The following is a 27800-nucleotide window of genomic DNA, read 5'->3' on the forward strand; positions in this document are numbered from 1 at the left end:
GGTCTTTTCCACTTTCTGCGGATAGGGCGCCTATAGATGGACAGTGAGTCAGTTTCTTGCGGCACAGCCCGTGTACATTTTCAGAATCAGGATGTTGAGCACTAGTTAACATTCCATCTACGTTGGAGGCATCTGGGCTTCTTTGAAAGGAGCTGGGCACAGTGGCATGTGCCTGTCATCCCAGCTCTTGGGAGTCTGAGGCAGGAGGATTATAAGCCCCAGCTTGGGCTGCACAGTGAGACCCTCCCTCCAAAAAAAAACAAAAACAAAAACAAAAAAAAAGATTTGAAAGATTTCTTATAGTATCTCTCCAAAAGTTGACTGTTCAGTGAGAAAGGCCAGCCCTTGCGCCCTGCTGCTAGTGTGTTTAGGAAGCCTGGGGAGACCATGTGTCTGCTTCAGGGTTAGGAGGCCAGTGGGAAGTGTGAGCATCACACTGCAAGTACCTCACTTACGTCACATTTGCTTCTTTGCTCAGGAGCAGGCCGAACTCTTGCTATGGGGCACTGTCGCCTCTGCCATGGGAAGTTTTCCTCACGGAGCCTCCGCAGCATCTCTGACAGAGTGCCTGGGGAGACCTCAGAGAGACTGTCGCCAGGGGAGCGTGTCTTCATTCGGGACTTCCAGCGTCTTCTGGGTGTTGCTGTGCACCAGGACCCGGCCCTGCCTCAGTTTGTCTGCAGGAACTGCTACGCCCAGTTCTACCAGTGCCACAGCCTTCTCAGGTCCTTCTTAGAGAGAGTCAATGTCTCCCCGGCCGGCCAACGGAAACCTTGTACAAAGTAGGACCTTGTTGGATTTCTTGGGACCTTCAGGGGTTCACCGCCCTGTTTTCTGGGTGTTGATTTAAGGCAGTGACTTGTGGGGTGGACAGAAGCCCGTACAAGCCCCTCATAGCGCTACAGTGAGGTGCTGTGGTGGCAAGGTTTACAGAGGATGAGGAGCCATCACAGAAGAGAGGGAACAGGGATGCTAGCAGAGGGTCCCTGGGGAAGACAGCTAGAGAGGTCTGTGACCTTGAGAGGTTCCTAAACTGCGACCACACTGATGCTTTGCAGGGTCGGTGCCCAGCCTCCCACAGCGGCAGAGGAGGAAGCACGTATGGGTGAGTGCTATTTGTGCCAGGGTGGGCATTCCAGGTTGGGCCTAATGTTGGCCACCATGAGACTGACATTTCTGTCGATTCTCCTCAGCTGACCTGATCACCTCGAGCCCCCGGTGTCTGCACAGCTTGGTGGGCTGGGTACACGAACATGCAGCCAACTGTGGGTCTCTGCCCAGCCTCCAGAGGACACTGTCCTCTGAGTACTGCGGCATCATCCAGGCTGTGTGGGGCTGCGACCAGGGTCATGACTTCACCATGGACACAGACTCCAGCTGCAGAGCGCTTTTTCTGGACAGTGCATTAGCAGTGAAATGGGCATGGGTCAAGGAGTTATCACCACGGCTGGCCCAGAACTCAAACCCCCCTGGAGCTGCCTCTCAGCTCTGCCAGGCTAGAGAAACCCAAGTTGGACCTGAGACCAAGACCCTGTCCAGTATGGATGTGGCCCTACTGCACTCACATGGAGACTCTGCGGGACCTGGACTGGGCCCCTATACTCAGCCAAGCTTGGCTCCCAGTGAGGCCCCAGGTAAGCAGCACTGTGGCTCATGCTAGAACAGGATTCAGTGTCCTGACCAAGGCTGTCTTCAGCAGAAAGCAGACGTCTGTACTCTTTGGGTGTAGATCGTGGTATGGTGGAGGAAGCTGGTGGGAGAAGATGAGGATCCAGCCTCAGTGCGTCCCCATAGGTACTGAGGCTATTCTAGTACTTAAGAATAGGCTGGCCCTACCTGCCTGTCTCGCCTTCTTGTTCCTTCACAAGAAGGCCTCTAATTCATAGTGTCTGTAACGACATGCTCATCTGGCTCCCAGTCTTCCTTTATGTCTGTCCTTAGACCCAAGGGTACTGGCTGTTCCTGTAGGCTGCGGGGACTGAGGGAGAGAGAAGAATGAGGTCATTGTCTGAGGCCGTGGAGGCAGACAATGAGGCTGCTGCTTTACCGCAGTGTGGACGCTTGCTGACTGGACCCCTTGCATGTGCTATGGGGTGGACACAGCTGCGCCTAGGCAGCATGTGGGAGAGCTGGGCCAGCTTCCTGCCTGTCTGTTGCCTTCATCTGCTAGTGTACATGGCCACTCCGGGTGCTCAGCTGGTTCCCACCTGCAGATCCTACAATGGGGCCTTTAAATGTGCTGGAGGGTTGCCGAGCACAGTGGCACACACCTTGACTCCCAGCACTTGGGCAGCAAAGGCAGGCGGATCTCTGTGAATTTGAGGCCAGCCATTTCTACATAGAGAGTTTCAGGATGGAGCCAAGGCTATGTAGAGAGAGACCCTGTCTCAAAAAACAAAAAACAAACCAAACAACAACAAAAAACCCCAGAGGGTTGAAGATCGGGCTCATCAGTTAAGAGCACCTGCTGCCCCTGCAAAAGACCTTGGTTCAGCTTTCAGTACCCACATGGCAGCTCCTCACCACCTATTACTCCAGCTCCAGGATTCAAAGTCCTCTTCTGGCCTATGCTGGCAGCAGCCATGAACACAGGCAAAGCAGTCATACACATGAAAATGTTTAGAAGCCGGGCAATGGTGGCGCACGCCTTTAATCCCAGCACTTGGAAGGCAGAGGCAGGCAAATCGCTGTGAGTTTGAGGCCAGCCTGGTCTACAAAGTGAGTCTAGGACAGCCAAGGCTACACAGAGAAACCCTGTCTCGAAAAACCAAAAAAAAAAAGAAAGAAAGAAAGAAAAAAGAAAATGTTTAGAACATTAAAAATGTTGGTAGCCTTGTAGTTCATAGACATAATACAGATATGGACTCCATCCAAGGCTCAGAGAGGATGTCACAGAGTGCTTGGCTTTGTAAGTGTGTGTACACCTCTTGTGATAACGGTAGCCTTTAAGATGTAATAAATTATCCAGTGGGCCATTCTCAACCTACAACAGTGGCCTGAATCTGAGAAGGTCAGCTTGCTGACCATGGTGCCTCCTGCACCTGTGGACAGAGACTGGCATAGTGAGTAGGGGCTGAGAATAGAGGAAAATGAAGCCAGAGACCTCCTGGCCCCAGTAAGGAAGGCGATGTCCTTAGACAGGGGCATTGCCCCTTACAGATGAGGCCCTTTCTGTGCTCAGTGTTGATAACCAGAGCTGTTCTTTGTTTTCCAGGGCAACTGGGTGAGAAGCAGGTTCCATCTTCAACCTCGGATGATCGGGTAAAAGACGAGTTCAGTGACCTTTCTGAGGGGTGAGAGAAGAGTGGGTTTAAAAAGCCTAAAATTCTTCCTTTGACAATCAGACTCAGCCTCCCTAGAGCTGCTACCCTTGGCTGGCACATGTGCCTTCCCTCCTTCTCACAGGTGGGGGGGAGAGGAGTGGCCAGGGAGTTCTGAGGCCTCTGGCTCCTGGCTTGGCTCTGGTCCCAGAGGCACCCAGATGAAGCACACCGCAGGGGAAGCACAGTTCCTATTCTGACCCAAAGCATTTTGGAATTGCCTCATTTAACCTGCCCCAGGGTTCGTCCTCTGCTGTTTTCTGTGTGCTGCTTCTTGAAAGGTCTTAGCTTTTTACCAGCTCCAGGTGTCACTAGAACAGGGCATGCTAGATCCAGACCCTTTTGGGTAGTGATGTCGAGACTGGAAGTAGAAGCTGTGTAGGCTGAGGAGAGAACAGGCCTCCCTTGGAAGGGGTGTATAGGGTCTGTCAGCTCTGGGCTGAGAACTACTCAGTGGTGTTTACCCCTTCTGTCCTGCTCCACGGCTTAGGCTGGGGTGCAGATGCATCTCCATCCAAATAGAAGGGACACCCTAAATTTGGTTTGACTCCTGTGAGGCCCAGCTGTATCTCTGGGCTGTTAGACTGTCTGTAGCCTCAGGCCTTACCCCATCCAGAAAGCCGGTGGCCTGTGGGGAACACCGTGGGCTTCTAGATGGGCTGTTTGCTGCTTAACAGAGGCCAGTGACTCATGTTTAGGGGGAAGGTCATAAACTTTTCCCCCTCTGTTGTGAACTTTGAAATGGCTAACAGTGTGCCTGTGTTCACAGTCGATGGGTGAAACAGCCCCTTTGATCATCTACCTTTACGTCTCCACGCTCTCCCTGGCTGTAAATGAATAAGCCCTCCAGAGTTTGGAAAGAGTGGCCTACAGGGAGGGTGGCTAGCCTGCTTGGTTTCAGTGACTGGCTTGTTCTTCCCTTAGAGCAGAGATTGAGCAGTTAGGGATTTTAAGTTTCTGAAGACATGTTTGGAAGCGAAGCATGGGCTGGGGACGGAGTCTGTGGTGTCTACACAGGAGGTCGGGTTGGGTTTGCTGCCCACGCAGGTCAGTGCTTTGCTGAAAGCTCTCTTATCTTTCCTAGAGACTTCCTGAGTGAAGATGAGAGTGATAAGAAGCAAACCCCACAGTCCTCGGATGAGTCCTTCCAGCCTTACCCAGACAGGAAGTAAGAGTCTGGCCCTGTCTAAGCACATGCCTTCTAGAGCGATGTTGGGATATGGAGGCTCATACTTTCTGACTGGCCTTGGTCAGCTCATCTATTTTTCCTCCGGCCCCATCTCCCAAGTCTAGTGAGCATGGCTTCCATCTATCTGTCCGTTTGCTGTCTGTCTATCTTATTGTGTATGCTTATTTATTTATTGTGTGTCTGGTGTGTGTGTGTGTGTGTGTGTGTGTGTGTGTGTTTTGCTCATGGGGAGGACGACAGAGGACCACTTCCACCATGTTGGCCCTAAGGATCGAACTCAGGTTGTCAGACTGGGTGGCAGGTGCCCTTCAGCTGCTGAGCCACTCATCGCCTCCTAAGTGAGTCAGAAGGTGTGTTTGAAAGGCCAGGCAAGCAGCTGAATAGGATAGCATTTCCTTTGACTTTTGGTCACTTTTTTGTGGCTTGGGGACCTGGTCTGAGTTTGTGTGACAAGGTGGCAGGTAGCCTGTGGTAGGGAGTTTTTTAGTGGGCATCTTGCTGGCTCATGCCTCTTGTGACGCCAGGGACTCGGCCTGGTGACCGTCCTTGGGTTGCTCCTTCTGATTTCTTTGGTCACGACATTGTTTGTTCTTCGTGTGATTTTGCTTTGGCTTTCCCCTTTTTTTCTTTAAACAAACACAGGGCATTAACAAGGAAAGGCAGAGCTAGTTTTTACTTGGGTCTCTTTCCTTCTAGCCCTGTTCCAAGAATACCCATGCCCCTAATAGCTGGTTAGTGATGGCTGGATTGCCACAGTGCTCTGAGCATTTCAGAGTTCAGAGTGAAGATCCAAAGAGCATGCAGTTCTTGGCACCACATTGCCAGCCAGGAAAATCCTTCAAAAGATTTGAGAATTTCTTTGGTTTTGTACTTGTTTTTTTTCTTTTTAATGTAAATTCTAATATTCCTATGGAAAGAGAAATAAGAGTAGAGTGGGAGACATGGGACATCAGAATCAGGATGCAGTGCCAAGCCACGTCACTTCAGTAGGCCTCACAGGACAGAGCTGGCTGGTCGCCAACAGGGAATGGCTCCATGAAAGCATGGCCAGAGTGCAGACTGGGCTGCTATAAGGAACTTTGTTCCCTTTTCAGCGACCTCCGTGTTTAGCCACTTTTGTAGGTATTTTGGGGGTCCAGGCTAGGATAGGAGGAGGAAGTGGTGGTTCTACCATCACTGTGGCTGAGCTGTTAACAGCATGCTCGACTGCACACTCACTGTCTCAACAAGACTTGAGGTGAAGATGATGCACTTAGGGAGGGACACCTTTAGTACAGTGAAGGATTTAGTGCAGGAGGTGGGACTAGATGCCAGTGGACACATTTCTCTGTGTGCTCATAAGGCACACTGGCCTGAGTGCTCCCCAAGACTCAGCTGGAGAGTCGGTGTTTGAAATGGGCTTTCTCTGTCAGTCCTAGCCATCCTGAAATTCACTTTGTAGATGAGGCTGGCCTTGAACTCAGAGATTCACCTGCTTCTGCCTCCTGAGTGCTGGGATTAAAGGCATGTACCACCAGAGCCTCTGGCTTCAAATGGATGTTTGTATTTATTTATTTATTTATTTTCGGTTTTTCGAGACAAAGTTTCTCTGTGTAGCCTTGGCTGTCTTGGACTCACTTTGTAGACCAGGCTGGCCTCGAACTCACAGCAAGTCCACCTGCCTCTGCCTCCCGAGTGCTGGGATTAAAGGCGTGGGCCACCACTACCCGGCTCAAACAGTTGTTTTTATTTTGTTTTGTTTGTTTGTTTTTTTGGTTTTTCGAGACAGGGTTTCTCTGTGTAGCCTTGGCCATCCTGGACTCACTTTGTAGACCAGGCTGGCCTCGAACTCACATCGATCCGCCTGCCTCTGCCTCCCGAGTGCTGGGATTAAAGGCGTGCGCCACCACGCCCGGCAACAGTTGTTTTTAAATATAAGTGTAAATGTAAAATAAATATGGGTTTTTTTTGGTTTTTTTTTTTCAAGACAAGGTCTGTCTGTGTTAGTCTTGGCTGTCCTAGACTCACTTTGTAGACCAGGCTGGCCTCAAACTCACATCAGTCTGCCTGCTTCTGTCTCCGAGTGCTGGGATTAAAGACGTGCGCCACCATGCCTGGCATATGTATATATTTTAATGTGTGTGTGTGTGTGTGTCTGTGTGTGTGTGCGCGTGCGCTCTGAGTGTCTATATGTGTATCAAGTGCGTGCTGGAGCCCTTGGAGGTCAGAAGAGGGCATCAGATCTCCTGGGACAGGAATAATAGACAGTTGTAAGCTGCCATGTGAGTGCTGGGAGCTAACCCTGGGCCCTCTGCAAGAACAGCCAGTGCTTAGCAACCTCTGAGCTGTCTCTCTAGCTCCACAGCAGAGGACTTTTGAGGATAGGGCATCAAGAAACTCTTGGGTTTTGTACCTATTCACATATTTACATCTTCAGCCTTGGGAGTGCTGGCTGGCGGGTCCTGAGTGACTGACAGAGCTGCAGAGATGGGCTGGTGAGAGCATCATGATTAAGCTTGGAGGAGAGAGCAGTCATCTAGGATTGAAGCGCAGGGCGCAGACTGCAGAGCTTCCTGCTCTAAACACATGTAACCTAGTGCGCAAGGGAGTTACTGACAGAGAAGGCCACCCCTCTTAGCCAGACAGGTGAGAGGGGACACTAGACACTTATTACACAGGCACAGGTGGAACAGCCTTCCTGCTGTGGCCTAGTGAGTTTTGGTTTTTTGTTTTTGGTGTTCTTTTTGAGACCCTGTCTGCTATATATAGCTCTGACTAATCTCGAATTCTCTGTGTAAAGTCAGGCAAGTTGGCCCACACCTGTAATCCCAGCACTTGGGAGGCAAAGCAGGTGATCTCTGGGCTTGAGGTCTGCAAAGCGAGTCCTGGACAGCCAAAGCTACACAGAGAAACCATCTCAACGCCCCTCCCCAAACAGAAGTCCCTGTGTAGCTCACAACCCACTTTGTAACTCAAGCAGGCCTGTCCATTCTTACCCTCCTGCTCCAGCTCCTGAGAGCTGTGCTGTGTGCCCATGCGGGGCTACTTAGGTCTGTTCTGGTTTTTAAGGATTTCATGTATTCCAGGCTGGCCTTGAATACCATGCGTAGCTGAAGGTGACTTTGAACTGATCCTACCGCCTTGACCTCCACATGCTGACTTTATAAGTGATACATGCTTTTAACTCTGAGATGGAGTCTCATTATGTATCTGGTCTGGTCCTTTTTGTGTAGATCAGGATGGCCTCAGAATCAGAGATCCATCTGCATTTGTCTTCTGAATGTTGAGATTAAAGTGTGTACTGTTATGTCCGCCTTAATTAAAAAAAAATTAACTATTTGCTGTTATCATTATTTTTTTGACGGGGGTTTGTTTTTTGAGGCAAGGTTTCTCTATGTAGCCCTGGCTGTCCTGCTGTAACTTGTCTGTAGACCAGGCTGGCCTTTAACACACAGAGATCTGCCTGCCTCTGCCTTCTTCCTGAGTACAAAGATTAAAGATATGAGACACTGTCACCCATTGTTTATTATTAGTATTACTACTACTACTAAATTTTTTTTTGTTTTTCAAGGCATAGTTTCTCTGTGTAATAGCCCTGGCTGTCCTGGAACTCTCTTTGTAGACCAGGCTGGTCTCAAACTCACAGAGATCACCTGCCTCTGCAGAGTGCTGGAATTAAAGGCGTACGCCACTGCATGCAGCCATTTTATTTATTTTTTGTTTTTTGTTTTTGAGACAGGATTTCTCTGTGTAGCCTTGGCTGTGCTGGACTAACTTTGTAGACCAGGCTGGCTTCGAACTCACAGCGATCCGCCTGCTTCTGCCTCCCGAGTGCTGGGAATAAAGGCGTGTGCCACCACTACCCGGCGCTGTTTTATTTTTTAAAGATTTATTTAGTTTATGTGCATGGCTGTTTGCCTGCATGTATATCTATGCCAGGTGCATGCAGTGCCCTCAGAGGTCAGAGAGGGTGTCAGATCCTGCTTGTTAGGTGCCATGTGGTGCTAGGAATTGAACCTAGGTCCTCTGCAAGAGCAAAAAGTATCTTAGCCACTGAGCCAACTCTTTAGCACCAGCACAGTTTAGACTGCACGAGATCCTGCCTCACAACACCAAGAACCTTGTTTGGCTGTCTATTTGTCTCCAAAAGTTCTATGTAAAATTTCAGTCCAGCTGATTTTGGTCCCCCAAAAATGTTACCTGTATATTTATTTATTTTTGCCATTCTGGAGATTGATCCCAGACCCTTGTGAGCTGTCCTCCTTAGTCTTCTGTTTTTATTAGTTTTTGAGACAGGGTCTTGCTTTCCTTTGGGGGGCGCTGGTTTGTGGGACAGAGATTCTCTGTGTACCCCTGGTTGCCCTGGTTCTCATTCTGTAGAGCAGGCTGGCCTCAAACTCAGAGATCCTCCTGCCTCTGCCTCCCTGAGTGCTGGGATTACAGGTGTGAGCCGCCACCACCTGGCCAGGTCTTGCTCTTTGGCTCAGGCAAGTTTTGAACTTGTGCTCCTGTCTCATCCTCGGAATTACATCCTGAAATTACACGCATGTGTCACCACAACCTGCTTCCACCCTGACTTTTGACAGGGATCTCAGTGAGTCTGTAGATGGTTTGGGTGGACTGTGTTGCCATTGCACTCAGTTCTGGAAAGGAACAGGCTGAGTAGATATTAAAATGAGATAGACTGGCCTACATGGTACAGCTTCGAGAAGTCTAACTGCATGTCTTACTGGAGAGCTGAGAACTGAGTAGTTGCGCAGTCCTTGATGGTAGGCGCCTTTGCAGTCTTAACCTGGTGTTGAAGGCCTGGAGGAATCCTGGGTAGCCACTGGTTCAGTCCACATCAGAAGCCTGTGGTCTGGTATCAGCAAAGGGATGTAGCAGCAATAGTTGAACTTGCCAGGATACTGAAGGAAAGCAAAGCAAAGCTTTCTTTCTCATGTCCTTTCATCTTGGCTGCCACTCTAAGTTGCTACCCACATTTAAGGGTGGGTCTTCCCACTTCAGAGACTCTCATCTTTCACAGACATAGATGGCCAGCAGGTTTCCTTTTGATTCTAGATGTAAGCAATTTGACAACCAAAATAAATTATAGCCATCTTTTTTTTCCCGCTTTATTTTTTTGAGACAAGGTTTCTATGTAGCCTTGGCTGACCTTGTCCTCAGGAGATCCACCTGCCTGCCCTGCCTTTCAAATGCTGGGATTAAAGGCATGCGCCACCACTGCCTGGCAGTCACAGTCTTTTCTTTTTCATAGCTATCTTAATACTAGGATTTTTTGGTTTTCCTTGAGTGACAGGGTCTAGCTATGTACCTCAGGCTGGCCTTGAACTCAGGGTCCTTCTGCTTCTGTCTCCTGGTGACATCACATCCCATATATATTAGTTAAATGTCTTTAAGTGTTATGCAGTTTTTAACATACAAGTCTTTCACTTTCTCTGGTCAACTCTATTCCTTTTTGTTTGGTTTTTCATGACAGGGTTTCTCTGTGTAGCCCTGGCTGTCCTGGACTCACATTGTAGACCAGGCTGGCCTCGAACTCACAGCGATCCACCTGCCTCGGCCTCTCAAGTGCTGAGATTACAGTTGTGCGCCACCATGCCCAGCCAACTCTATCCTAAATATGCAGAATCCCAGGAAGATAGGGCTGGTCCTAAAGCACTGGCAAGTAAGTAAATAGCAAAGCACCTGGGTTTTGTTTATTGGTTTTTATTTTTATTGAGATTCAGGGTATTGGACTGAGGGCTTTGCATATCCTAAGCGTTCTGCAGAGCTGTCTCACCACACACTTTTCTTTTTAAAATGTCGTATTCTTATTTTATTCTGTTTCTCTGTGTAGCCTTGGCTGTCCTGGACTTGCTTTGTAGACCAGGCTGGGCTCAAACTCAGAGACCCACCTGCCTCTGCCTCCCTGAGTGTTGGGATTACAGGTGTGTGCCAGCACACCAGGCTAGCAAACCTTTGTATTTTTAAATAGGGTCTCACTAAGTTGCTCAGACTAGCCTGTACTTTGTGATCTTTTTGCCTCAGTGTTTTGATTAGCTAGGATTTCAGGCCTGCTTGACCTGGCTTAGCTTCTGTTAATTGGTATCTGGAGAACTGGCTCAGCAGTTAAGTGTACGTCTTGCTTTTGCAGAGGACCCCCATGCAGTCAGCATGCCCTATACATCCATTTTTAGTTTTAGAGTGGATCAAATGTAGGCCTTGTGCACACTGGTCCACCGCTTTACAATTGTGCTACACGCTGCGGGAATTGGAGATGATTAAACGTTTGCTTGTTTTGAGATGGGGTCTGGCTGTGCTCACACTTTCAGGCTCTTGCGGTGTCCCCCAACTGCTGTCAGCCATGCCCTGTCATGCTGGCCTTTTGTCCTTTTAGATGCTATTGAACAGAAGCTGTTTTCTTAGTTTCCTTTTTGAACTATTCATTGTTAGTGTGTGAAATACAACTAGATTTGGGGCTGGAGATATGACCTCTGGCTCCTGGGTGCCTGACAGAATCTCAAGTCCAACAGTAATGCTGAGCCCCTATGAGGTCATCTGGAAACTAGGAATTCTGTATTTTCCTTATCTTCATTTCTTTTCTTTCTTTCTTTTTTTTAATATCTTCGTTTCTTGATCTGGATACTGAGCACACAGGACTTTAATTCTGAAATGTGTCATGGGATAGTATGTGTGCTCCATGCTACCGTCTGTTCTGCTTCCTGGCTGAATGCATTCCTCAAGGCTTCAACCCTCCCAGGCCTGTACTGACTGTCACGGCTAATGACAGAAGAGGCTGTAGTCTACACAGAGGCAGCTGAGTCAGGAAAACTTAAAGAAAACTAGATGCAGGAAGAGACAAAGATCTCTCAAAAGCAAATGGAAAAAAAGCAATCACTAGTTTTTTTGTTTTTTTTTAAATTTAACCCCCTCTAGGGTCTCTGCTAAGAAGAGTGAAAGCAGAGAAGCTAAGAGGCCAGAAGAGCCCAAAATCAGAAAGAAGCCTGGGCCCAAGCCGGGATGGAAGAAAAAGCTGCGATGTGAGAGGTAAGCAGGCTGTAGGGTGGGGCGTTTGCATGTTGGGTTGGCACCCCCACATATGCTTTGCCTTACAGAGAGGAGCTGCCCACCATCTACAAGTGTCCTTACCAGGGCTGCACAGCTGTATACCGAGGGGCTGATGGCATGAAGGTGAGTGGGTGTCACCTTCAGTCAGGGCTGCTGTCAGCTGCGGGTGTCCCTAAGCTTTCCTGGGAATTAGCATGAACCTGCTGGAGGCACCAGGTATATTTGCAGAGCCACCTGCGGACTTCCCAAGGGCTCCCATGATCCTAGAGGGTGTGGAGTCAGCCCGTCTCTAAGGAGGAAGTAGTTGTCTGTCTCTCCATTAGCCAAGCCAGGCTCTCCAGGGATGGAGTGTTGTGTTCAGATTAAGCACAGGCTCGCTGCTCCCTCCTTCCCATAGAAGCACATTAAGGAGCACCATGAGGAGGTCCGGGAAAGGCCCTGCCCACATCCTGGCTGCAACAAGGTGTTCATGATCGACCGGTACCTGCAGCGGCACGTGAAGCTCATCCACACAGGTACCTACTATAGGCTGCGCCAGGCCAGAGGGACGGACTTTTAAGGCGTTCTGAATCTGTGCAGATTTGAGTCTTGTCTGTTGGATTCCCAATGGAAACAGGGTTCTTACCCCAGCAAGGTCTAAGCAACTTCTCAGCAATGACAGCATAGAACCCTTGTGCTCTCTTGTGACTTTATCACCTCTAAAAATTATCTGTGGCAGTCATTTAGGTAGATTATTATTACATTTCTCTGAGGTTTATATAAATGACCTTTTTTACATCAGCATTTGTGCATTTTATTGCTGGATCATTTACTTGGTTTTATAATGAAACCCAGCTATATGTTGATTTAAAAAAAAAAAAAGAAAGATTATTTATACAGTATTCTGCCCACACGTGTGCCTGCATGCCAAAAGAGGGCACCAGATCTATTTATAGATGATTGTGAGCCACCATGTGGTTGCTGGGAATTGAACTCAGGACCTCTGGAAGTGCAGCAACCACTGAGCCATCTCTCCAGCCCCTATGTTGGCGTCTTAATCTCTACTCCTTCTAAGCATCTGGCACGGGTCTCCTCATAGAAGAACTTCCTTTAGTCTAGACCTTCAAAGTAGCCAGTCACTGATGGACACAGCAGCAGCTTTCTAGAGAGTCAAACACTAGAGGGGAGGTGGCGGCACCTGCCTTTTTAATCCAGCCCTTGGTAAACAGAGGCAGTTTGAAGCCAGTTTAGGCTACAGAGAAAGTTTAAGGACAGCTAGGGATACCCAGAGGAAAGAGAAACCCTGTCTCAAAAAACAGGAGGCAAAATAAAAATAAAAACAAACCATATTAGTGCAAATGGCATAGTGCAGAGGTCAGAAGAGAATTTGTAGGTATCGGCTCTCCCCTACCAACTGGGATTAAATTCAGGTCATCAGTCTTGATGGCTCCTGTTTAGTTTCATGACTTCCAATGTGCATCAAACCGTGTTACTTTCACCTGTGAGCTTATCTCCGTTGTTTGGTCCCTGCTTTGGGATGGCTTCTAGAGAGTGCTCTCTAGAGCTCTGTGCCCCAAAGGCCATCTGTTTTGTTTTGGAAAGAGCTTCAGGCTGGGCTGGTGGTGTACATATTTCACTGTGAATTCTCTCTGTAGGCCAGAAACAAGCAAAGAAGCTCCACATGATAAGTGAGGGAGAAGAAATTAGATGTAATCTGAATCAACTACTTAATTAAATAAAGGGCTCCAAATGCACACTATTTCTGTGGGGGAACCTAGCCATATAACAGCATTTTAAAGGAACTTAGAACACCCCCCCTTTTTTTTTTTGGTTTTTCAAGACAAGGTTTCTCTGTGTAGTCTTGGCTGTCCTGGACTCACTTTGTAGACCAGGCTGGTCTTGAACTCACAGAGATCCGCCTGCCTCTGCCTCCTGAGTGCTGGGATTAAAGGCGTGCGCCACCACGCCCAGCAGAATTTAGAAACTTTTATCAGTGAAGTTCTATCAGAATCGTATTTTGTCTTACATTGAGCACACCCTGTGTTGTATAACGCAGTGATCACTGTCACCCCTCCTGGAGCAGATCTGGGTGTTGGGACAGGCGCTCACACCCGCTCTGGTCTTGCAGAGGTGCGCAATTACATCTGTGACGAGTGTGGGCAGACCTTCAAGCAGCGGAAGCACCTTCTTGTCCACCAGATGCGCCACTCAGGAGCCAAGCCACTGCAGTAAGTGTGGGCTGGGCACTGCCTATGACCGGGACAAGGCACAGCTTACCTCACCTGCCTCTGCCCCCCAGGTGTGAGGTCTGTGGCTTCCAGTGCAGGCAGCGAGCATCCCTCAAGTACCACATGACCAAACACAAAGCAGAGACTGAGCTGGACTTCGCCTGTGACCAGTGCGGCCGGAGGTTTGAAAAGGCCCACAACCTCAACGTGCATATGTCCATGGTACATCCCCTGACCCAGACCCAGGACAAAGCCTCACCTTTGGAAGCGGAGCCGCCACCTGGGCCTCGGAGCCTCTCTGGGACCATGGAGGCTGTGAAGCCTGAGCCTACCTGAGGAGTGCAGGTGGGACGCTGGGTGTGGTGAGGCTTACGGACAGTTTAATGTCCTCACTTCACTGCTGCACAGTTCTGCTTGCTCTTGGACCCCATGCGGCACCCCACCTCACAGATCCAGCAGCCATATGTTGGAGGGCACCTCTCTCAGGGCGAGGGTGTGTAGTTCAACCTCCTGTGGTACCAGCAGTTTTATTTTCTTATGGACACTGAACAATTTAAAGCCACACACAGATTATGAATAATTAATTTTTTTCCTAACTAGAGCAATCAAGGAGATTTGTAATCTACTTTCTAATGTAATAAGAGCTCCATGTTATGCTTGCAATAAATTATTTACAAAGATGCCGGCTGGTGCGCTGAGATGGGTGCAGTCAGAACAGAAGAGGCTCCTGGGAGAGATCAAAGCTGGGACCAGCCTGCTGCCTTTGCAGGAGGGCGTTGCTCACCTCAGGGTCGCAGTCTCCTCGGCCAGCCAGAAGCTGTGAGAAAAAACACTCCTTAGTGCCCACAGCGCCCCCAGGATGGCCTAAGTTGTTTGCAAATTAGGAGCTGGTGGACACTTGAGTTGTGCTGCCGGCCTGATGGGTCAGTGGTGTGCAGCCACCATCTCACAGTCACAGGGTTGTGGCTTCATTTTCCCTAAGCTGTGAAGTCACTCAGGGAGGCGATCTCTGGGTTTGTTACCTCTGTCATGTTGGAGAAGCACCGTTTTGGGCACTGAGGTATTAGCTGCAGCAGGAAAGCACGTGCTTCTCTTACCAGTTGAACAGGGCCACCCTAGAGCAGAGACGGGCAGTCAGGGTTAGACACACCAGCGTGTCCCACGTGCTGCTCCCAAGCAATGGCTGCCTGCCAGGCTGCAGGGAGCCTACCTGGAGCAGTGAATGGCCTTGGAGCTTTAGGCTTCTGCCGGCCTGAGGTGACACGATCCTGGTTTCCCCATCCACAAAGAGCTGCACCAGCTTGAGGTACATGTCGACAGCAACATACAGGAAAGCCTCTTCCTTGATGACGGCATCTTGACTGAAGCAGGAGACAAGACTGCAGGTAAAGGCAAAGACAATGAAGGACTTGAAAATGGTGAGCGGTAAGTCACAGTCAGCAAGCACAGAGACAAACTGACAAGCAGCCCTCCCACCCGGTGGGAGGCCTTGAGGAAGCACTGCCTTGTGTCTGACCGGGCCAGGCCGGAAATTACCTATAGAAAGCAAGTGGCAGCAGCCTGGTGTGCTGCTCCGGGGCCAAGCGGAGGAGGTGCCCCAGCTCGGCATCTGTAAAACAGAGGCGTTTAGTAAGCTCTGTAGGTGCCCGAACCCAGTGTCACTGCTGTGGAAGACTCCACAATGTCATGTGCTCTGGGAGGGCTCTGTCTAGCTGTGGTGACATTCAGGGGCTTGTGGTCTACATTGAGGACACTTATTTAGACCTGCTGGGAAAGAGGGGTCACGTTTCCCTTGGTCTGGGAAAATGGGGTGATATGCTCTCGGAGAATACAGACGGGTTGAACAAGTGCCCTCTCCCACTGCACCCCATACAGCGCAGCCGTGGACAGACATTCCAGAACACGCATTTGACCTCTGGGCGCCCCACTCTGTTGCTTTAAATGAGTGTGTCCTGAACTGGTAGCCCAAATGAAGTAGTGTTTATAAATTCAGTTAAACTCAAACAGGTTTATCCTCCAGGCTTGCTCCTTGTATGTTTTGTTTTAGACAGGGGTTCTCTGTTATGCAGAGCCCCGACTGTCCTAGACTCTCTCTCAGAGAATCACCTGCCTCTGCCTCCCTAGTACTGGGATTAAAGGCGTGCGCCACCTCACCCAGCTCCAAGCTTGCTCTTAATTGTTTGAAAATTGCTTCTGAAGAATGACATAATTGCAGCGGTAGCTTCTCACTGGGGTAGAGCCAGCCTTTTCTTACTATTCCAGGGACACACGGCTTCTCACCTGCCTCTGTCAACTGGAAGAGCATCAGCCAGGACACCTTTCTTCTTCCCAAGCACATGAGGACCTCGGCACAGATGTCCACAGCCTTCGCATACTCGGCAGTGTCCTGTGAGCCCACAGAAGACCCTCAGAGGAGCTGAGTGGGCGGAGAGCTACTTTGTCCAGGGTGGACAGAGCTGGTTCCCAACAGCTACTGTGTCAGGTAGACTCAGGGTCCAACCCTCACCATGAACAAGGTGGTTCCTTTTTACTCTCCCAAGTCTAAAACTGGTGAGACAACCTAAATAAAGGCGCTGCCTTTGGCCTTCTGGATGGAAAGTGCCCACACCCACCAGCTCACTGTGTCTACCAGTTCATCAAAGGGAAGACTAAACCAGAACAGCTGGAAATACCCAGAGAGCTGATCTTAGCACCTGGTGCTCCTGCTCAGCCAGGGCTCCAGGGACAAGGCTACCTCAGCGGAAAGGTCTGACTTACCCGCTGGGTCAGGTAGGATGACAGCAGGCCCATCAAGGAAAAGAAGAGGAGGGCGATCAGTAGCTAGGAGTGAAACAGTACATGAAAGTCACACACTGACACTCTGAGTGGCTCTTAGGAGGAGGAAAAATCCTGATTCTTTTATTTTTATTTTTTGAGACAGGGCCTCCCTTCCTGTCTCAGCCTTCTAAGTGCTGTGTGATTTCTAGTATAAACCACTCTGCTAGGTTTCTTATCATTAAGGAGCTTATGCCAGAAAACATGGCAACAGGGTGATTTAAAGCACTTTGCTACATTTTATTTATTTGTGTGTGTATGCATGCAGAGGTCAGAGGACAACCTGTGCGCTCTGAAGCCGTTAACATTACTTCTAGTATTAATTCAAAAGCAATAAGAAAACGGGCTTCGCCGGGCGTGGTAGCGCATGCCTTTGTCTCAGCACTCAGGAGGCAGAGGCAGGCAGATCGCTGTGAATTCAAGGCCAGCCTGGTCCATAAATCAAGTCCAGGACAGTTAAGGCTACACAGAGAAACACTGTCTCAAAAACCAAAAAATTAAAATAAAACGGGTTTGGAAGAACCCTTCTAGGGTTTTTATATCATAGTGCTCCGGTATTTGGCTAGACTGCTGATCTAGTTTTTAGGTTGTACTGAGGAGGGAGGGGGCATACAGACAGCATGGCTCACTCCCAGCTGCCTCCTCAGATGCTGACTCCCAGTTTCCTCTGAATCGCCAACAAATCTTGGCCTACACAGGCCCTGAGTTTCCCTAGAGGTCATGTGAGTGCTGACTAGAGGGCCCTCTCTCTACAGCCCAGTGCTCAAGGCCTGACAGGGCCTTTGCTGAGAAGCTGGAACAGGGCGGGTCACCACTGGGTGCCTGAGGTGCCCTCTTTAAGTGCCTTGCTGCACAGGTCACAGTTACAGCAATGTGGAGATGGAAGGTGTGGACACTGGCCGGTGGCTTTACACTAGTTGTTGTGCAGGCAAAAACAAGCCAACAAAAACACTTCCAAAAAGAAATGTAAAGCATTTTACCTATAAACACTTAGCCAACAATCTTATTCTAAATGGAGTGACAACTCCCAATCTAATAATGCTTGTCTCTCGAAGAGGGAAGCCATTAGGCATACCTCACTAGAAGAAAAGCATGCAGGGTTCTGTCTTACCTCTTCTCTTTCACAGTCTAGCCTTCTCAGATGTGTCTTGATATTTTCCTTCCTAACCTCTCTAGTTGCAAAGTGCAGTGCAGCTGCTGAGATCCAGGCTGGGCTGGGCGCTGGGGAAGCTGAGTCAGAGTGGAAACTGACAGGGAGACATTGCAGAGATGTGAACTAGGTGCTGCCTGGCCGTCCCGCCTTGGCCCCGAGACATCCCTGTGTTGGACATCGAGGGCTTTCCTCTCAAACACAGTCCGGGGGCCCCAGAGAAAATGAAGTTTGTGTCAAGCGGCATCGCAGGGAGGACATGGTGGATTTGGGGACAGTCTTGTACATAAAGCAGATGATGTCTAGCATTCTGAGGGGAAGCAGCTTAGTCCCGCCCACCTCATAATGACATTAGGGCCTCACAGCTTTGAAGGAAGAGGCCCTAGTATTACTGAGCTCTCAGTATTCTTGGTTGTCCATGTGGGCCTGTGGCTGGTCTAGTCCAAGGGAGCCTAACTTTATTACTAGCAAGATATCTTAGTTTCTACCAGGGTAAACGTTTGGCAGGAAACTAATCACGTACGGCGTAGGAGTCAAAGGAGTAACCTGATCTCCATAGGATCAGGGTGGTAGCAAAGCCTGCTTCACTTGTTTGTGGAGCGGGATTTGGAGTATTCCTGACCAGGAGAGGACACGGAGGCATCACGGACTCAAAACTAGCTACCAAAAGGAAATGCGGTAAAGATCAATGTCTCGCTCACGCCCTCGCTGCTGCAGGAGCTTGGCGGCCCTTCTGAGAAATCTGTGCCAAATAAATGTTAGCGCAGAACCCAGGGCCAGGATAAGCAGGACTCGAAGCTGCGAGGGATTAAGACGCCATGAAACCAGGCTTCGTGAACCCTGCAGCATCCTCCCCAGGCAGGCCCGTTCATTCTCAGAGGGCGTCATGGACACAGCCTAGTCCCAGCAGCAGCTGGGCTCACCTGACACCGCTTCAGCTTACTTGCTAGCGAACTCCTGGGCCTCCTGTAGCCTCTGCAGCTCTTGAGGCAGCGTGCTCTGGTGACATTTCTTCCACCGACTACACAGCACCGGCTCTAGGCTTGACCACCACGACTATGGGAAGTGAATGATCATCAAGAAACAGATTAAGGAAGTTGTCTCGGACGGCTAGGAGACATGCTGCCCTTGGCCAACATCCATACACCTAACTCCTAGTCAGCGAGGACATTCTGACCAGCTGTGCGGGTTTATCTTTTTTTTTTTTTGGGGGGGGGGGTCTTTCTGAGACAGGGTTTCTCCATGTAGCTTTGCCTGGCTTTGTAGACCAGGCTGGCCTCAAACTCAAAGAGATCCGCCTGCCTCTGCCTTCCTGAGTGCTGGGATTACAGGTGTGCACCACCACATCTGGCTTCTCTACCTCCCTTTTTAAAAAAAAAAAAAAAAAAAGATTTATTTATTACATATACAGTGTTCTGCCTGCAGGCCAGAAGAGGGCATCAGATCTCATTATAGATGGTAATAAGCCACCATGTGGCTGCTGGGAATTGAACTCATGACCTCTGGAAAAGCAACCAGTGCTCTTAACCTCTGAGCCATCTCTCCAGCCCCCTATGTTTGTATATGTATGAGTGTTCTGCCTGTATGTATGTTTACATGTCACATATGGGCACACACCTGCTAACTGAACGGTCAGGAGGAGGTGTCAGATGCCCTGGAACCTGCGATATGAATGGTAAACCACCATGGGAATGCTGGGAATCAAGCCTGGATCCACTGGTAGAACAATCACTGTTTCGTTTTTATTTTTGCCTCCCAGTGCTGGGATTAAAGGCGTGCGCCACCACGCCCAGCTGAACACCCACTATTTTAAACGCTGAGTTGTTGCTCCAGCCTCTCACACATCTTGTAACTCCTAACAACTAGGGTGGGACACTAAACCTCTTGGGAAATGGAGATCCCGACTCTTGGAAAAATACCCAATATGAGGATCTATGAGATGTGCCAAATCTGATGACTTGAGTTCAACCCCAGGGTCCCGCACAGCAGGAAGAGGCAACTGAGCCCTGCAGCTGGTTCACTGACCTCTGCACGTGAAGACATAGGGAGAGATTGGTGTGGGGAGGAGGAGATTGATTAGTTAAGTAATTAAAAGAACCCAACAGGGCCAGACCTACCAGTGCTGAAGTCACAATCATGGGACACTTGGCCTGGCACTCCTTCAGGGTCAGGTTGGCCACCAATGCTGGGTCTTGACTTCGAAAACACACGTTAAGGAGTCCCTGCAGCAAGAGTGCCCTGAAGCTCAGCAGTCTGCCCACCCAGGCACCCCTGGGAACCCTGGCCCCGAAGGGCACCACCAGGCAACCAAAGAGTTCATAGGAGACACGAATTACCCTGAAGAAGTGCATGGTAATGTCGTGGGTCAAGACACTGCCGTGGTAACAAAGGTTTCTCTGTAAAACAGTTCAAAGTCAGCACAAAGCCCACAGGTAGAAAAGCCAGCCCAGAGCGTTTGCACATACCAGCTCTGAGTTGACCAGGCTGAAGAACTCCTCACAGCTGGGGGAGACAGGCTGTCCGGCCTGGGGGCTGCCCACAAGAACAGATGGCGGCAGGCGGAGGAGAAGCCTTGGAAGGAAGCAAGTGCACCATGGTGAAGACAGACAGACAGACAACACAGACAGGGCTCAAACTTTGTTGCACAGTACTTTCCAGGCCGAGTGATGCTCCTCGAACCACAGCTCTGGTCTCCAGTTCCCACTGTCCTTGCTTTGGCCTTGTGTGTTCTACATACAAAGCTGCCATTGTCCCCAACTCCTAATTCCCGTTTATGCACTGCAGTACCCCAAATGCCCTTCATACAAGTAAATTTACACAAATATATTTTTATGAAAATATAAAGAAGCTGGAAGTGGTGGTGCACACCTTTGATCCCAGCACTTGGGAGGCAGAGGCAGGTGGATCACTGTGAGTTCAAGGCCAACCTGGTCTACAAAGTGAGTCCAGGATGGCCAAGGCTACACAGAGAAACCTTGTTTTGGGGGGGGGGGGGAGAAATATATATATATATATATATATATATGTAGATTTTCAACCAGGTAGAAGGACACACCAATGACTAAGGAAGCAACCCTTAACTGGAGAATTCTATTACAAGTAGACAGACTTGAATGCAAAGCACCTTTTACACTGCCACACTGTGAGAGCCAAGACACTACAGCTGTTCAACACTTGGGGTAAACATAACAGAAACAAGCAGCTTGTAGTGAAAGCTAAAGATGGCCGCCGCCATGGGAGCCACCTCAACATCCGTTACCGTTTGCACATGAGCAGCTCTTGCTGTCTCCTAAGGCGAGTGGCCATGCTGTCTCCTCTTGCCAGAGCTTGCAGCCGTGTTTTGAACACCCGGAAGAGAAAGTGACTCCGAGGAGTAGAAGAGCCGCAGGGCGCAGAGGACCCTTGATCCAGCTCCAGGTCTGCAGCCATCTCCTGGACAAGGGCAGGACAGACAGTTTGACCCTCTGTCCCTGCTGTGTCCCTAACCCTGAGTCAGGGTAGAGAAGCTCTAGGGGGTCACTGCGGCCCTTAGCTGGGCAACACCGAGAGATGAGCTCAGGAGAACTCTCACACAGATGAGGAGTGAGAAAAACTTTTCCATGTGAAAACTGTTTTTAGCCAGAGCCAGCAGCTCAACTATTGGGAGACTAAGGCAGGAGGACTAAAAATTCAGGCGCCTACGTGGGTTAGAGCACCTGCCTAGGATGTACAGGTTCTAGGGTCAAGCCCCCAACACCACAGAAACAAACAACTTTGAAATTGCCAACGTAAGAGAGCACAGGGAATACCCATCACACCTCACCCAGATTTCCCTGTGGCTGGCACTGTCCTTCTGTCACTTTCTGCTCAGCGTAGACAAGTACACACACACACACATACTCTCTCTCTCTCTGCCCTTACTTTCTGATCTGTATAGACAGGCATATATACATACAGGAATGAGCCAAAGGTGAACTTTTCACTGTCCCCCCCACCCCCAAGCCCTCTGTATGCATTCTTTTTTTTGGGGGGGTAGTATTTCTCTGCATAGCCTTGGCTGTCCTGGACTCACCTTGTAGATGAGGCTGGACTTGAACTCACAGCAGTCCGCCTGCCTCTGCCTCCCTAAGTGCTGGGATTAAAGGTGTGTGCCACCACTCACTCACAGCTTTTTTTAGGGGTGGTAGTGGTTAAGTGTACTTTTTAAATACCAAAGGATATTCCATGTGCCCCAGATAAATGTGATTTCCATTTTGGGCCTGCATTTGGATCTTGTATACTATTATTCTCTTAAAAACAAGATGGCAAATCCAGGACTAAGACTGATTTTCTCAGTCCAACCTGGGAGCCATGTCATCAACAGACAACACAGAGAGCAAGCCACAGAGATGGCTTCTGTGCATCTTTGACGGTCACCTTGGTTTCATCCTGCATCCCTAGCTGCCATTTCACAAAGGGACCGCAGGGGCCGGGCTACCCACTTGGCGCCCACCCACCAGCAGAACTGCCTGTGGGGCGAAGGAGAGGTCCCATTGCCGGGGAACGGGTAGGCACCCAATGCAGGACAGCAGGGTTATCTGATGATGGCATGGAGGTGTGTCCTGTCGGTGTGTCGTGTCCACTGAACAGAAGTAACATGTGTGGCCCCCAGAGCTAGTTACAGCCTGTGTGTGAAAGCCACACGCAGGCTAGGCGACTCTCAGGTGTCTCAGGTCTGCCATTCAGGAAAGATGGACAGAGAGGATACAGGTCAAGATGAAGGGTCAAGGGCTTTGGACCTCTTAATCTGTAGAATGTTCTCAATTTTGGGTGATTTCCTCAGTACTTACCCCCACAGTTCTCTTTAGTTCCCTACATTTCTGAATTCAGACCCTTGAATAATGGTAGCACGGAACCCACACATATGATGTGTCCAGTAAAATTACATGTGCTGTTATGGTTTCTGTCTGAAATGTCCTCTACGGGCCAGGTTCTGAAAGCTTGCCCCCTGAAAGCCCCAGAATTTACCTCTGCCCCGCAAAGGCCCAGTATTCATAAGTGAGTGGCTCATGAGGGCTCTGACCCCATCCATTGATGGAGACATACCCAGATGGACTATTGGGAAGTGGTTCGGCACATAGTGGGCGGGCCTGCTTAGAGGAAATAGGTCCCTACGGATGGGCTTGAAGAATCTACCGTGTTCCCAGTTGCTTGTTCTCTGCTTCTTGGATGCTACGAGCTAAACACCTTTGTCTGCCACACCCCTCCTGGTGTGATGTTCTGCCTTGCCACAGGACCACGGCAACGAGGGCAGGTGCCTGAAGTCAGGAGGGAGACCTTTCTCAGTGAGTGTGCAACGGACAGAAGACTGAGATATGTGCGCCCGAGGGCAGCCAGGCAGGGGGGCTTTGGAAGTGAGTGACTAGAAGATGCAAGCTGAGAGACACATTGTGGGACATCAGCGTGACATCACTGCATGTCCCGCTCATCCTGGGACACCCAATGAAGCCTGAAAACACCATGTGCTCTCTTCCTCTGCTCTCTAGGGGCTTGTTAAGGTCTCTTCTCAGAGCCTACAGGAATAACGGTGTGGAAGGCTGCGGCGGCAGCAGCAGCAGCAGCATTCTGTCAGAGTTTGCGTGTTTCACAGCTAGGAGACAGCTTGACATCACAGCTGTGTCTGGGTTCTGTGCTACTCACCTGTGGAATCAATTCAGGGCACACTGTGGCCCTAGGTCTTAGCCACAGTATGGACAACGAAAGGTTCCACTCTGTTGACATAGTCCCATTATGCAAATTGGTCATCAACGCCTCAGCAGAGGGTAGACTTGCTGCAGCAAACACTCGGAGCCCACTGACCCCTAACTCACCTGCAGCCGAGAAAGAATGTCCTCATTTCCCCTGCGGCCTCCAAGAGCCAAGTCAGAATGCTCCAAGTGCTTGTAATTCCTCCAGCTGAAAACAAAGCAAGCCACCCGCTCAGTCCTGCCGGGCAAGACTTAGCGCAGTGCCCATTCTTTGGCCTGCCTCAGTGGCAGAGCGTCTACCTGGCTGCCAACAGGAAGCAGCCAAGAAACCCAGCAAAGCCAAAGTCCTAGCACTCAACAACCGCAAGCACAGGAAACAGCGGGACACTCGCAAGTCATTCTAGCACTTGGGAGGCAGACAGAGGATTACCACACGTTTGAGGTCTAGCATGTTCTAGGCTAGCCAGGGCGAAACTACAGGAGCCTGAAGAAAAGGGAGGGGTCAGAGTCAGTGGTTAAGAGTATCTGTTAGCAACCGTAAGGCTGACTGTGGATCCTAGCACCCATGTGCTGATCGTGCTAACCTCTTCTGGCTTCTGCATTTGCACTCCTGTGTGAGCGTGAACATGAACACACACAGATACACGCACATTTTCCCCCAGGACAGAGTTTTTCTGTATACCAGGCTGGTCTCCAATTCACAGACATCCACCTGCCTCTGTTTCCTGAGTGCTGGAATAAAGCTGTGCTGGCAAAGCACCTCCTGGCTACCTTTTATTTTTAAGATTATTTCTTTATTATTATTTATACAATGCTCTGCCTGCATGTACACCTGCAGTCCAGAAGAGGGCACCAGATCACATTATAGATGGTTGTGAGCCACCATGTGGTTGCTGGGAATTAAACTCTGGAAAAGCAGACAGTGCTTTTAACCTCTGAGCCATCTCTCCAGCCCATTGGTTTTGTTTGTTTGCTTGTTTTTTAAAAAGGAAGAAAAATGTACCAAAACCAAGTATAATTTGTCATAGAAGACTTAATGTTCCAAATCTAAATCAAACCATTAACAACGGCACAAAAACCAAAACCATATGATCATACCAATAGTTGCAGAAAAAGCATTTGACAAAATTTATACCTTAACAGGAAAAGAATGAGCCAATAAACTAGAAACATAATGGAATTTCCTCAACTTGACAGAGGACATCTATGAAAAACCTAAAGCTATTGTCACACTGAACAACAAAAGACTAAAAACTTTCCCACTAAGATCAGAAATAAGGCAAAGATGTCCTCTTAACCATGTCACTTTAATTGCATTCCACATACTGGCTAGAGCAACTGAGTAAGAAAAAGAAAACAGGCTTCAAACTAGAGCGGAAAACTCGGAATGACCGCATTCACCAGACGTGACCAGGCTAGACAAAGCTACATGGCAAGACCATGTCTTAGGACAAACAAACAAAAATAAAACACTTATTAAATACTTGTACCATGAAAACCTAAAATCCTGTTACAATAAATTAAACCCTAAATAAATGAAAAACCATCCCATGAGCATGAGAGGAAAAGGCAACCACTGTTAAGATGGCGTCATCATCCTAAGTGGTGGAGCGTTAGCGCAGTTCCCGTCAGGATCCCAGATGGTTTTGTAAAAAGATCGGTATCCTGATCCTAAAACTCAAATGACATCACAAAGCAATCTTTAAAAGGAGTGACGTTAGAAGGCTTGCATTTCCAAATGTCAAGACTTAGTCCAAAGCTACAGGACAGAACAACACAGTGAGACAGTGACAGAACCAGGGCCCAACTGACCTATGACAAGGACACCAAGACTGCACACCTCACAGGAGTCACAGCAAACCTAAGTGTGACAGCTAAAGGTAAAACTGGATGCATCGGATCTCACCAAATCCACTTGTTACCAGTGAACATCATCACGGGGGAAGAGGACAACTCAGGGGACAGGAGATAAGTACAAGTCATCTGTGTGCTGTGTCTGTCTGGGCTATAGAAAGAGCGACTGCTCAGGATGATAGGCCAGCCTAAAAGGGACCCGGGTGTACTCAGAGGCAGCCACTTTCTAGTCTCTGTGGGGCCCTGGCTTTGGTGTCTATCTGCACAAAAGACAGGTGGCAGGAAGGGGGGGTAGGGCAGAAAAGGATTCTGGTAGACATTTCTCTAAATGATCTGTGAGCACAAGAAAGGAAGAAAGAAAGGAAGGAAGGAAGGAAGGAAGGAAGGAAGGAAGGAAGGAAGAAAGGAAGGAAGGAAGGAGGCAAGCTCAAATAGAAACAATGAAATAGCACTTCACACCCCAGAATGGCTAGTCCTAAAATCAGAAGAGGACAGTGTCGGTGATGATGTGGGACCCTTTGAATCCGTTCTACTGCAAGGAGACAGTAAAATCAGAGAGCCAAGTTTGTAAAAACATTTTGAAAGAAAGAAAAAAGTATCATTATCCATCAGTCCACTTCTATGAATATGCCCAGGAAAAATAAGAACTCAGGCTCCACAAAAACCTGTACACAAGTGGTTACAGCAATGTTACCCACAGCCAAAGAGAAACAACCCAAACGTCCACCAACAGAAGGGTGGGTGAAGAGGGCAATGTCCAATTGTACCATTCAGCCATAATGGAATGAAGTACTAATCCACAGACCGATCTTGAAAGCATTTGCTCAGCGAAATAAGCCAGGAACCAATTCTGTTTCTATGAAGTGTGCAGAACAGGCAGTTCAGCAGGCAGGCAGGAGGAAGACTGCCAGGGTGGTGGCGTGTGAGCACACTAGCATGGGCCTCACACAACACCTGTCCACTGCAGAGTTGCCTCAAGAGCCAAGAGGGATGATGAGATTGGCCAGTGTCACCTTGCTGTGTCTCCATAACAACTCCCACCCCAGCCCTCAGGAGGGAGGGAGGAGGGCACCGCCCCACGGGTGCATGCGTGCAGAAGACACTGAGCTTATACGACGTGCTCTTGTGCTGACTGGCGCTGTCACTAACAGAGCAGGAGCTTTTGGGTACTGGGTGGCTGACCTTTGACAAAAGTCCATCAGCTCGCCGACGAGGACCGTGCACGCCACTTCCAGGTCTCCACCACAACCTCCCACCGCGGCCGGTGCTGGGACGAAGTGCTCATAGACTGCCCACTGATGGAAATCATGTCTGCAACAGGTGAAGGCCGAGGTCAGTTCTGAGGAACACTTTGTAACCAGCGGTCCCTAACATCCAGAAGTGGGCTCCCCGAGAGGAACGCACAGTTCCAGTGGCTGGGCGAAGGGTGACTAGTAACAGCCGCCTGAGAACTCAGGCCTTAAACAACAAAAACAAAAAAACCCCTGTCCTGACATACTCAGTTTCTGGTGCCCATCTCAAGGAGACTGCCCACCCATATATTCCTACTGCCTCATAACAAACAGCCTGCTCTGTTGTCCTCATAAGGTCACTTGCTCTTCAGGGCCTATCGTGTGGCCTCAGACACTCATCCTGTCTACTGTGGCTTTAACCAAAGTGCACAGTGTGTGTGTATGTATGTATGTATATTTATATGTATACACACACACACACACACACACACACACACACACACACTTCTCAATATGGCTGTGGTGAGTGTAGAGTCCCTGCGTAGACCTGGTCTGACTTTTATCTGTATGAAGGTGCCGTGTATATTTAGGTAGGTGTGTCTCAGTTACTTTGTAACCCTAGCGTCTGGGGCACCTGGCACATGGAAGCTCAAGGGCTTTTCAATGAACACATGGATGACAGAAGCTGTGCTTCAACACTGTCCAGTTAGCCTGAACACCATACTTTAGACTATGAGGATGCTTTAGAGGCATGCTCCCTTCAACTCTCACCTTTCTGTCTCTGAGAGAACATCAGCCTCAGGTTGGACTTCCAATTCCAGCTGTATCCAGTCTTTGTATGTTAACTGAGTGACAGAAACGTTCAGGGCATGGAGGATGAAAACAGGAAGCAGTTTATAAGCACCTGTCACTTTACCTTAAAAACAAAGACCTGAGCTGGTCGTGGTGGCACACGCCTGTAATCCCAGCACTTGGGAGGCAGAGGCAGATGGATCTCTGTGAATTTGAGGCCAGCCAGGTGTATGGAGGGGTCCAGGACAGCATGGCTACACAGAGAAAGCCTAAACCCCACAAAGATCTGTGCTCCGTGCTGTAATGAAATGGAGAGCTAATACACTATGGAAACCTACTGTCTATACGCTCTGAATATGAAATTAAAACTGTTGAAACCAGTAGAGTTTCGTTTGTTTGAGATAGGGTCTTCTTACTCTGGAGCTAAGGCTGGCCTCAAACTTGTAGCAATCCTATTTCAGTTCCCCATGTGCTGGGATTACAAGCATGGCCTACCAGATCTGCCACA

At 49.2% G+C, this 27800-nt stretch overlaps 2 protein-coding genes across 2 annotated transcripts in view; one reads left to right on the forward strand and one right to left on the reverse strand.

Annotated features, from left to right (window-relative positions):
• Positions 1 to 331: 331 nt before the first annotated feature.
• On the forward strand, positions 332 to 14435 carry Znf276 (zinc finger protein 276). Its single transcript, XM_051168619.1, has 10 exons — positions 332 to 782; positions 1059 to 1105; positions 1194 to 1634; positions 3215 to 3293; positions 4405 to 4488; positions 11407 to 11517; positions 11586 to 11661; positions 11936 to 12053; positions 13646 to 13745; positions 13817 to 14435. Exons 1-10 carry the CDS (start codon positions 499 to 501, stop codon positions 14079 to 14081), a joined length of 1605 nt encoding a protein of 534 aa, XP_051024576.1. The 5' UTR covers positions 332 to 498; the 3' UTR covers positions 14082 to 14435.
• The window catches only part of Fanca (FA complementation group A), a 58130-nt gene continuing 44760 nt past the window's right edge, over positions 14431 to 27800 (reverse strand). The window contains exons 29-43 of the mRNA XM_051168617.1: positions 27272 to 27345; positions 26451 to 26579; positions 23538 to 23622; positions 20969 to 21141; positions 20175 to 20280; positions 20046 to 20105; positions 19827 to 19931; positions 18653 to 18765; positions 17671 to 17806; positions 16503 to 16565; positions 16026 to 16131; positions 15282 to 15354; positions 14956 to 15124; positions 14768 to 14860; positions 14431 to 14562 (exon numbers count right to left, since the gene is read on the reverse strand). Coding sequence (XP_051024574.1) covers positions 14455 to 14562; positions 14768 to 14860; positions 14956 to 15124; positions 15282 to 15354; positions 16026 to 16131; positions 16503 to 16565; positions 17671 to 17806; positions 18653 to 18765; positions 19827 to 19931; positions 20046 to 20105; positions 20175 to 20280; positions 20969 to 21141; positions 23538 to 23622; positions 26451 to 26579; positions 27272 to 27345 — 1593 coding nt within the window. The 3' untranslated portion in view covers positions 14431 to 14454. The remainder of the gene's footprint in view (positions 14563 to 14767; positions 14861 to 14955; positions 15125 to 15281; positions 15355 to 16025; positions 16132 to 16502; positions 16566 to 17670; positions 17807 to 18652; positions 18766 to 19826; positions 19932 to 20045; positions 20106 to 20174; positions 20281 to 20968; positions 21142 to 23537; positions 23623 to 26450; positions 26580 to 27271; positions 27346 to 27800) is intronic.

Source organism: Acomys russatus, chromosome 26 (genome assembly GCF_903995435.1).
Source record: "Acomys russatus chromosome 26, mAcoRus1.1, whole genome shotgun sequence".
Classification (NCBI taxonomy): domain Eukaryota; kingdom Metazoa; phylum Chordata; class Mammalia; order Rodentia; family Muridae; genus Acomys; species Acomys russatus.

Bases quoted from the DNA above. Each gene is read 5' to 3' on its own strand.
- Znf276 (XM_051168619.1), top strand. From the start codon at position 499: ATGGGGCACTGTCGCCTCTGCCATGGGAAGTTTTCCTCACGGAGCCTC. The intron at 4,489-11,406 runs GTAAGAGTCTGG...AACCCCCTCTAG, and splicing joins CAGCCTTACCCAGACAGGAA to GGTCTCTGCTAAGAAGAGTG. The intron at 11,518-11,585 runs GTAAGCAGGCTG...TTTGCCTTACAG, and splicing joins AAAAAGCTGCGATGTGAGAG to AGAGGAGCTGCCCACCATCT.